Source organism: Aplysia californica, unplaced genomic scaffold (assembly GCF_000002075.1).
Source record: "Aplysia californica isolate F4 #8 unplaced genomic scaffold, AplCal3.0 scaffold00184, whole genome shotgun sequence".
In the NCBI taxonomy this organism is placed as follows: Eukaryota; Metazoa; Mollusca; class Gastropoda; order Aplysiida; family Aplysiidae; genus Aplysia; species Aplysia californica.
The window spans coordinates 615,737-627,088 of NW_004797454.1; the positions used below are offsets into that span (position 1 = coordinate 615,737).

At 40.8% G+C, this 11,352-nt stretch overlaps 1 protein-coding gene across 1 annotated transcript in view; it reads right to left on the minus strand.

Annotated features, from left to right (window-relative positions):
• Positions 1 to 7,009: 7,009 nt before the first annotated feature.
• The window catches only part of LOC101854083 (D-aspartate oxidase), a 24,811-nt gene continuing 20,468 nt past the window's right edge, over positions 7,010 to 11,352 (minus strand). Inside the window, exons 8-11 of the mRNA XM_005098495.3 lie at positions 10,580 to 10,656; positions 9,836 to 9,953; positions 7,783 to 7,881; positions 7,010 to 7,217 (exon numbers count right to left, since the gene is read on the minus strand). Of these exons, the coding sequence (XP_005098552.2) occupies positions 7,092 to 7,217; positions 7,783 to 7,881; positions 9,836 to 9,953; positions 10,580 to 10,656 (420 nt within the window). The 3' untranslated portion in view covers positions 7,010 to 7,091. The remainder of the gene's footprint in view (positions 7,218 to 7,782; positions 7,882 to 9,835; positions 9,954 to 10,579; positions 10,657 to 11,352) is intronic.

Consider the following 11,352-nt stretch of genomic DNA (forward strand, 5'->3'; position numbering starts at 1 on the left):
TGGGGGGGGGGTGTTGGGGGATGCAACTAAAAATAGAGAAAAGAAAAAGAAAGGACCCTCTCCCCCTCCCCTCCCAACCCTTCTATCCACCGTCTGAAACATATCCTGACCTCCTAAACAAACGCGGCTCATTATTTTATCTTGCCCTGTTTCCCTATACCAGGGGCTTTATTGATGACACGTGGCTTTGGAGAGCGCTGAGTCAGTGACTCACCGAGTCTGAGACTATAAGCCCATACCCCCTTAGAGAACTCCCTACCCCTTCCCCCTCCGACTCCCCAATTTCTTAACTGGAACACCACCCTTTCCCCACACATACATACATACACACACACACACACACACATACACACACACACATACACACACACACACACACATACACATGCCTGTGCGCCCACGCACCCGCACACACCCATAAACACACTCTCACACGCATCCTCTCCTTCACACACATAATAATGTAGGCTACACATAAACATAATAGTCTAATATTTGCAGTCTCAAATAATTGCTTTAAGTCACATGCATAGGGCTTAGTATTAAAGAACATGCTAACAATAATAGTGTTAAACTACGTACGTTACCAGTATTATTTTGCGCCCCCTTCAGACATGAACGTTTTCTCTACTAAGTACACGTATACGAAATTCTATTCCTAGTTTGTATGCAGCTTACTATTTTGTGTTCCGCCTTTTCAGCAACACAAATTTCCACGACAACTCCGCTCTTCTCTAGATCTAACCTATTTGCTAGAAATTAAATGCATGTACCAAGCTGAGAAGAAATGGCTGCTCGACGAAAAAACCATAATCAATAGACTTTCGTAGAATTTCGTTATGACCGAAATAAACAACCGATCGGTGCCATGGGCCACCTGAACTGGCAAATCGAATACTAAAACTAAGTAACTTAGTCCTATAGTGAGTCTACCATATTGCAGATACGAAGAAAAAGAAAAACTACGTTAGGACTCATCGAATCACATAATTTGTATGATGTAAGATGGCTCGCCTTACCAAACGTTTCCCGTTTTTGATTACGTGCCTTGGTTTTGTTTTCTCTTCTTTTCATGCACTACCTGGCCCCTGGTGAAAAGAATGTAAAGTTCTCCAGGACACTATAAAACAATCTCAAGAACGACTCTGCCTTTTGTGCGACTTAGAAGGTACGTCAGAGATCGGTTCGTTTTCTCACCATGGTAGGAGGCAATTCGAGGAAGACCATAGGCCGTTTGTGGGGAGTGGGGTGGAGAAGGTGATACGTGGATGGACTTACTGTGCAGATCGATCGATAGTTAGATAGATAGATAGATAGATAGATAGATACATTGCTAGATAGATAGATAGATAGATAGATAGATAGATAGATAGATAGATAGATAGATAGATAGACAGATAGATAGATAAATAGTAGATAGGGGGAAGTGGGAGAGGGATGTGGGAGAGGGATGTGGGAGAGAGAAAGAGAGAGAACGAACGAGGGAGCGGTATGTAATATATAAATATAAAAAATAATATGACATCATATTATATATATATATATATATATATATATATATAAAATATAAATATATATATTGTAATATAATATAATATTATATTTATATATATATAATGTAATAATGTATTATATTACAATATATTATATATAAATACATAAAAATAATATGGTATGAGAAAGATAGATAGATAGAGAGATAGATAGAGAGATAGATAGATAGATAGATAGATAGATAGATAGAGAGAGAAAGAGAGAGAGAGAGAGAGAGAGAGAGAGAGAGAGAGAGAGAGAGAGAGAGAGAGAGAGAGAGAGAGATAGACAGAGATATATATATATATATATATAGAGAGAGAGAGAGAGAGAGAAAATGCAGTTAACTGAACCATCGGTTTCACGACTGAACGAGAGACCAATGAGCCACATAGTAAATACTACAAATTTACGTTATGCATTCTATTGAGTTTATTCTACTCCATAGAGTTACCCCCTTTATATTTTATGTTCTACTCTGCTTAGCCATTGTGAAAACACAGTCGAATGGACGTTATAGGCCTACTATAAGTAGCGCATATTGCAATGTAGGCCTAATGATGCTACGCCTAATGCAAATTCATGTTGGAAGAGGAGAGAGGTTCTAATATTTTTTTTCTTTTTTTTCTCTACATTTTACCTTTAGATGAAATTCGTATCCTGAAGCCCGAGATTGCTCAGAAAGATCAAGTAAGGGTTCCTCTCAATCTGTATCTTTGTCTTTACTTACCTCTCGCTTGTCTTCTCCATGTTGTCACAAGGTATTTATATAGGCCTATATATTTGTCACAACGGATTCAGATTTAAAAGTTTGCAAGTGGAAAAGTTTACCTTCTTAGATAATGATCATTAATTGCAAGCTCTGGACATCACTTCCAAAATTGGTTCAAACATTGCAAAAGGAAAGCTTTTCACTTTGAAAATGATCCTTTTGAAACCTGACGACATAATAATACGATTGAAAATATTTTACTGTCACTTGTTAATGTTCAAGCCAATTTTTACATTTTAATACCTGCAAGAATCTATATTTTTATTCAGTTCAAACACTGGGGTAGGTACATTGAAGGTTCTTACTATCATATGTACGTTTTTCTTGTCACACCTCTCAAAGGACACTTTAAGTGGCCATGAAATGTTCATCTATTTAGATAATTATCACTAAGGCAACTGTCTTCCACCAACGTTTCACCGAAAAGTTGGGTGTCCACAACAACTTTAAAGAAAATTTGACCCTTTTTTGTAAACCTTTTGATATTGGATCACACGATCGTATACTTATATTATATTATAGGGCCATACTATTTTGTTAAAAAAAGAAAGAACTTGCTCAGAGTGTTCAGTAGTCTACTGCCTTGAAGATATCGTGAATTATTTGATTAAAAAAGTTTTGTAATCCCAAATTATTTGCTTGATTTGGACAGCTTGAGCACCTTCAAAGAATAATGAAAAAGAGGTAAGACAGTGGCAAAGAAATTTGTTAAATAGGCTACTCAAACGAAAAAGTACATCAATAAAAAAAAAAGTCAAGCGACGGATGAATCAAACTCTGAGCAATCAATTAAACAAAGCAAACAACTAGCCATAAATCAAACATGTGATCGATCAGTAAACCAATCGATCTACCAGTGAGCTAGCAAAAATAGACGTGAAATGGGTTGAAGCCTACTCTTCTCTCCCTTCCTCCTCTTTCACCCTTCCCAATCCGATGCTTGCAGGCTCTCCTGGCTGAAGCTGCCCTCAGACAAGTGGAACTAGAAAGGGTCAACAATAGTCACTCAAAGGCAATGGATGAGTTGAGGGACAAGCTGACAAAAGAATGTGAGTACGCAACACTCTTTCAATCAAGTTATCGTATTTCATCCAAAGGTCAGAAATATCTTTTTATCACTGTGAAGTAATGGTGTAGTACATGTATAGGTTTATGCTCCCTTCAAAATTGAAAAGCTGTTGATCTAACCTGAACCTCCGAATTAATCAAGCCAAGGTGGACATCCTTGAAATCTTCTTAACAACAATCGGGCAGTTGAAAGACTTCCCTAATAGTTGTTCCTATTTCCATCATGTCTATCAATCTGTCTTTTGTAGTCTATTGCTCCCCCCCCCAGCCTTCCCACCTCCTCGCTATAAAACACTAATGTACAATGCACATTTTTCTTCTCATGCAACAATTGCACCCACAGGTGAAGCTAAAGTCAATGATAAACTTATGGAGCTGGAAGAGGCGAAGAGGCATAGCAGGGAATTGACCAAACAGCTGGACACTGAAGCCGTACAGAGACAGAAGGAAGTTGCAAGGATATCCATGGGGGTAGGTAGAGCTGGAGTTTTTTTTGCTTAAACTTAAAACAAGCTTTGGTGGGGTGTGGTTGGCCCCATCTCCTCCTCCTCCTCCTCCTCCTCCTCCTCCTCCTCCTCCTCCTCCTCCTCCTCCTCCTCCTCCTCGTCCTCCTCGTCCTCCTCCTCGTCCTCCTCCTCGTCCTCGTCCTCGTCCTCCTCCTCCTCGTCCTCGTCCTCGTCGTCGTCGTCGTCGTCCTCCTCCTCCTCCTCCTCCTCCTCCTCCTCCTCCTCCTCCTCCTCCTCCTCCTCCTCCTCCTCCTCCTCCTCCTCCCTCTTCTTCTTCTTCTTCTTCTTCTTCTTCTTCTTCTTCTTCTTCTTCTTCTTCTTCTTCTTCTTCTTCTTCTTCTTCTTCTTCTTCTTCTTCTTCTTCTCCTCCTCCTCCTCCTCCTCCTCCTCCTCCTCCTCCTCCTCCTCCCCTCCTGCTCTTCCTCCTCCTCCTCCTCCTCTCCTCCTTGTCCTCCTCCTCCTGCTCCCAGCTCTCTTCTTGTTTCCTTTGATGTTGTGTTTATCTGTCGTGTCTCAATCAACACTTGTGAATCCCATGACAACACTGAAAAGTTATGCAAAATTCTCTGTAGATGTTTTATTCCCCCATCTATACAATTTAGACCATTTAGGAGGTGGGACGCTTTGACCCTGTACGTCAGGGCCAACCCGCACTGAAAGGGATACAACGCCCCAGCCGGATGGAGGAGAAAATCAATGGACATTTTCCGCATTCTGGAATTGAACTCGCATCTTCTGCATTTGCCTAACCACTACACCACAGATGCTGGGTGAAAAACCCTTTTCAAACCCACACTCTATTTATGTAGACCTAAAGACCGTTGGTCTCAAAATGTATCTTTTTGCCTGGTGCAACTTTATTAAGATCCACCTTCGACCAATTTGTGTGGTCATTAAAACTTTCAGCTTGATGGACATTCATTTTTTAAATTCTCACTCAAAACAGCAAACAATTCCGTGTAGAAATAAAGTTTAGACAAGCCTTTTAGTGCAGTAGGCACAGGGTAAAATTGCTAGTTTTCCCTCATTTTAGGGTATGTTAGGATTTAGGGGCTGGCACTGAAAAGTTTAAAAAACATATCAACAATTGCAGATTTTTTAAATACACAGTTCCAAAAAATGTTGTAGAATGGCATCAATGTACAGTACTAGGGCACAGCCCTCAAATTTTGAATCTAATGTTCTCTAAATTTTCCATTGTTTTTGTCTCCAGTACGAAGCCAAACTGAGAAAGGCCCATAGACAGAACACTGAATACCAACAACAGCAGCATCAGATTCTGAATCAGGATGTCATGAGAAAGGTAAGAAGACACAGGATAATTTCCAGTTCTAATACCTATCGACATACTCTTATATTTTATACAGTGTGGGAGAAGTTGAGAAGTTGAGAATAGCTGAACGTCTTACACAATGTAATTACATGTATGATACAGTAAAAAAAAAAGGCAAGGGAGGAAGTTGGAAGTAGTCATTTGCACAAGTGATAGTCTGGGACAGATTTGGCCATTAGGTTCAACTATATGATATGTTCTACTGGGCCGAGCCATGAGGATGTTTTGGCAGCGAGGTCTTTGCATTTTTTATCTTTTGCTCTTGCAACAAGATTTACAGGTTATACAAACTCTTATTGCTAGTTATAGACAAAGGCAATGTTCAAACATATCTCACAATTACAAGAAAAGAGTACAAGTACAAAGTTATATATTCTTTGATCAAGCCTAAATTCTTAAAAATTACAGAAAATGCAGTACTTGGAAAAAGAGATTCAGTCTCTGAGGTTACACATCAAGACGCTTGAAGCTGGACAATCTAACTTGAGTAGAACCAACAACTGCACACCTGACACAGCGGAGAAGAACTCGTATCGGGGCCTCCCCACTGGGGGTCAGGTTCAAGGGTCAGTCAACGACCCCCAGACAAAGAGACAAAATGTGATGGGCTCAACAGTCATCCACAAGGACAGCAGGAGGAAAAGTATGCCATTGTTCTCGAACTGAAGTGCTGCATTATCCCAGTTTTACGTATTCATTTAGTTCTAAATTTAAATATTCATTGGTGACCAACTTCCAACTTTGTACTTTGTCACACTAAACTGTAAAAATATTTTCAGCTGTGGGTTGTTGTTGATATGATGGTTTTCTCTTTGTCGCTTTGTGAGTTTCTTGTTTTTTTCCAAATAAATGCCCATCTTCAAAACAGAATTGAAACCAGCTCATGTATGTATTCAGAAATAGACGTTCACACTCTGGCTATTCACACTATGATCAGGTGCTCATGCCAATTTTTTGTTATCACAATGTGACACCAAAAGGGTGTTAGCCTACAATAAAGCATGGACTGTTCTTCAAACTCCTACACCAGAAAAATAGATCCCAATCGTTGAACAATTTTTATTAACAACACACCGTAATGCTTCTACTCTTATGCAGTTGCATGTCCCCTGTCGCAAACATTACGGTACTACAGTTTAAAAAACGACACCATGAGCACAATGGGTAATCACGATACCGGTACACAAAATGACACTGACATGAGAGACGACAATGTGTAATCTTGATAATACAGTGTGCATAAAGGGATGCGTTTATTTGAACTCACTCACAATAACACATCAGTCCAGGTTTGCATCTTCTTGTGCATATTCAGACTTACAGGAAAATCAAAAATAAATGTGAGCTTTGAGTGTTTGAGTTGGTGGGAGGCATACTCATTGTCTCAATGTCTCCTTCACGTCTAGGCCTATAAATAATGCAAAAACAATCAAGGGCATACTCATCTGAGAAGACACTCACATAAACTAATAGACACACACGCACACGCACACACACACGCACGCACACACACACACACACACACACACACACACACACACACACACATACATACAAAGATCCCTGGATAATTGTTAAACACAATCATAACTGATCCGTGTCTCTGTGACCATTTTGTATGATCTGCTTGAATGGGCATTCTTTGGCCTGATTGTATAATTTTATTGATAAAGGACAAAAGCATTTGTTTTGAAATTTAAAACCCCCCACAAAAACACCCCCCCCCCCCGAAAAAACACAACAACCCACCCCCCAAAAAAACAAACCCAAAACAACAACAACAAAACAAAACAACCACGGGGGTGGGTACCAAAGCCGAATCAAAGGAAGCACTGGCCATCCATGATCCAGGAAGAATGATCATAATAAATTAGGACTTTCACAGCTTTGCCTTTGCACAAGAGCCAGAGTTGAGCAGTTCCTGCCTCACCATCTCTGTGGCCCGGAGTGCACACCCCCAGTGCAAAGTGACACCAGAACCACCATGGCCGTAGTTGTGAACCACCTGAACAAGGAGAAGGGGAGTGTATTTTTTAAAAACTTTTCTGTTAAATCTCTAATCTACTTTTGAGTTGTCATACATTTTGACAGCCCCCCCCCCTGCTCGTTATAATGTTTACTTATAAATTGAAAAAAAAAAGTATTCAATCTATACAGATTTCATCCCTTCACCCATTATATGCTGAAGCTTCTCAACACAAATTGATGCAGGAAAATAAAACCAGCAAAATAAGCATTGATTCTACACAACAGAATCACAATTATTCTTTTCTGCCTGCCATGCCACTGCTTTTAACTTATAATCAGTTTCTTGCACCCATCAACTTAATATTGCTGACTTAAGTGGTGGGCTGTTTTGATCCTGCCTACCAAAGCTGAGAGAGACTCAGCATCTCAGTAGAATGACAGAGATACAATGTACTCGGTACAGTATAAATAATAAAGTTCCCCACTTTGGAGTTGAACTTCTGTCTCACAAAACGCTGGTACTTTTTAAATAAAAAAAAAAGAAGCAAAATTGCCATAAGTACAGAAAGAGTAATATATTCTCAAAAGGAACAATATCTTACCTTTAAAAGGTTTCCTGAACTGGATATCTCCTCCCTCTCAAGCCTCAATCTGGATCTCACAGGGCGCAGGTCTGCCCATGAACGTATTATCTCGGCTTTCTGTAGAATTATTCATACATTTTATGAGAGAATACGCTCCCCTCCTGATCAATGAACAAATACATTTCATTGATAACATCTGCTACTATTTATAAAGGATATAATATATTGCATTAAAAAAATTGGAAGTGTAGGGTGTACGCTTGTTTGAGTGTCAGTCATAATATCTGACATTGAGGGTTCACCTAAATATTGTACAGAAATACATACATTCCATGTACCTCAACAAGAGAAATTTGAATTACATGTACCGGTACATCAACAATGTCAGCAGTTACAAGACAGGTTAATAGTAATATGAAGGAAAATGTCAATTTGAATTGTGATCAGAAGGAAAGAACTTACTTTACTTTTTTCTTCTGCTTGTACCGGTGGGTGTCGCGGGGAGACACAGGCGTCTGTCTGCAGAAAGGCGAGTGGCCTGTAGGAGGGACATCCCGTGAGCTCTAAGGGTGTCTGCCTCAGATTCACTCCATCGTCGCCTTGGTTTTCCTTTGGCTCTCCATCCATCCAGAATAATGTTGTATACTCTCAGAGCTGGATGGTTTGAGGGCGTCCGCGTGAGGTGTCCGAACCACTTGACCTTTTGTTTTTCAATGTGGGTAGGACTGGTGTTGCTCCTACGGTGTCCCTTATGAATTCATTTTTTATTTTGTCTCTTCATCTTTTGTTGACCGCTCTTCTTAAACATTTCATTTCGCATGTGACCAGTTTCCTCTCTAGGGCTTTTGTTAGGGACCATGTCTGGCACTGATATGTGAGTGTTGGAAGGAAAATGGCGTTGATGAGCTTCGCCTTGGTGCTCATGGGGATAAGGGCTGAGTTGATAACTGACTGCTTTGGCTTTCTGGCATCTAGTCTCCATTTCTCGATCTAATTTTCCATTTTCTGTGAAAATACTGCCCAAGTATTTGAATTCGCTGCTTTGTTTTAGCTGGGATCCATTGATATTGATATCCACTTTGTCTGGTCTCCTGCTAATTGTCATGGCTTCGGTCTTGCTAATACTGATCTTCATGTCATATTTCGCGTTTCTCGCAGCTTGCATTTAGTTGGTTCATATGCTCCTGTAGCTGGGTCTTGTTGTTCATCATTGCCAGGTCGTCTGCAAACATGAGTTCGTTGAGTGCCTCTGGGTCTGGATTGGCCTCCTTTGTAATCTGGTCCATGAAGATCACGAAGAGAAGAGGGGAGAGATTGCAGCCCTGTCTGACTCCGGATGTTACTGGTAACCAGTCCGATGTTCCACTGGTAGTGCGGACTGCGCTTCTGCTGTTGGTATAGATAACCCTGGTGTTGTCTAGCACTTGTCCCTTGATGTCGTACTGCTCCGGGATCTTCCATAGCTTGTTTATATTTACTCGATCAAAGGCTTTTTCTTGATCCACAAATACGAGATGGAGATCTTGGTCGTATTCCAAAGCCCTCTAACACAGTTGTCGGAGTGCGAAGATTGCATCAGTGCACCCTCTTCCTTTTCTAAAACCAAACTGGGCGTCACTGAGAAGATGTCCGGCTTTTGCGCGAGTGCGTCGCTCTAGAATCTTTGCATACATTTCCCCCGCATGGCTGAGAAGAGATACGCCTCTAGGTGTTGCAGTCTTCCTTGCTGCCTTTTTTCTTCCATATTGGCACCACTATCGCATTTTGCCAGTCTGCTGGTACTTTTCTCTCTTTCCAGGCTTTCTGGAAGATGATTGTAAGCCAATGTATTCCGGTTTCACCGCATGCAAGGAAGACTTCGGTTGTGATGCCATCGTCTCCAGCAGCCTTGTTCTTTGGACTAGTCTTCAGTGTTTCTCTCACTTCACTCTCCAGGGTGGTAGGTAGGAAAGAAAAATAATAAATTCTGAACTATTTAAATGGCCTACATTTTCATTACCACATTAAGACTATTATGGTTCACATCATAATATTTACCCTACCAGCTTCGCTGAAAGTTTTCCAATCATACCTTCAACATGGGAAGAAAGTCAGTGGCCGCTTTCCAGATTTTGTCTGCAACGTCAGGTTTAGGCTCTGTGCTCCAGTTTCCCTTTTCTGCTGTACCCCCAATGACCACATTTTTTGCCCTGAATTGTGAAATGACAGTATTATAATTCAACCATTCCTAAAGGACACCTATAATACTCGTATAGTGACGGAAGCTATCCATGGCATTGCAGAGGACATGCACAAGGATTGAGAAATGATAATAAAATCTTCCTTAAATGAATATGCTTGTAGGTGTGTATGTGTGTGTGTGTGTGTGTGTGTGTGTGTGTGTGTGTGTGTGTTTGTGTGTGTTTGTATGTGTATATTGTGTATGTGCATGTGTTGTTGTTGTTGTTGTTGTTGTTGTTGTTGTTGTTGTTGTTGTTGTTGTGTGTGTGTTAGCAGGAGTAGAGTGGACGTATGAGGAGTACACATGAAAAATTTGTTACTTGTATGTGCACATATATTTGGGAAGGAGTAGAACTATAAATGATTGTACATTTCTGAATGCCCAGTTTTTTGTCATCATAATAATGGAGGAAAGAAAGAAAGGGTACCAGGATTGATTTAGACATCAATTTAGTATCTTTTAATTCAAAGTTTGTTCTTTAAGCTGATGCAGAAACCACTTTGGCTCCAAATCTTCAAAGTATGAGCTGGCCTTAAACAAACCAAAGTCAAAGACTATATCAAAATTAAAAAATGAGAAGACAAGAGTGCTTACCCGGGAAGAATATAGGCCAAGTCAAAGCCCTCAGCTGGCTTCAGAATGTAGAAATGCTTCAGCCAAGGAGCCCGAACCTAAGATACAGGGAACCAACAAAACACAACACATAACATTAATATGCAAGCTGGGCAATTACAATGCAATGTTAATACAAGCAGCTAACATCTAATAGATTCTCATACCGACCCCACAAGGCATCAAATAATAGTATTAATAGTTCATAAAAGATCTTAACATAAATGTGAGAAGAAAATGCAGTCCATCCTGTTTGAAACCACATCATGACACTAGAATTAGACCGTCTGGCACCATCTATGCAAGCAATCATTGAATCATTCCTTCAATCCCCCCCTCTCTCTCTCTCTCTCTCTCTCTCTCCCCCTCTCTCTCTCTCCCCCCCCCTCTCTCTCTCTCTCTCAATACCTCCTCCCATGACATAACCCATCCGTCTTCCACCACGCCCCCAGGCGCACAACGCCCACGAACACTGAGATCTATGCACGGATTTGAGCAACAATTCTCCATGGCGCATCTCTTGATGCTGTTCACGACATATGGACAACGTTACGGGGAAACCATCTCTCTTTCTCTCTCTCTCTCTGTCTCTCTCTCTCGCTCTCTGTCTCTCTCTTTGCTTCTCTCTCTCTTTCTCCCTGTCTCTCTCTTTGCTTCTCTCTCTCTTTCTCCCTGTCTCTCTCTTTGCTTCTCTCTCTCTCTCGCTCTCTGTCTCTCTCTTTGCTTCTCTCTCTCTTTCTCCCTGTCTCTCTCTT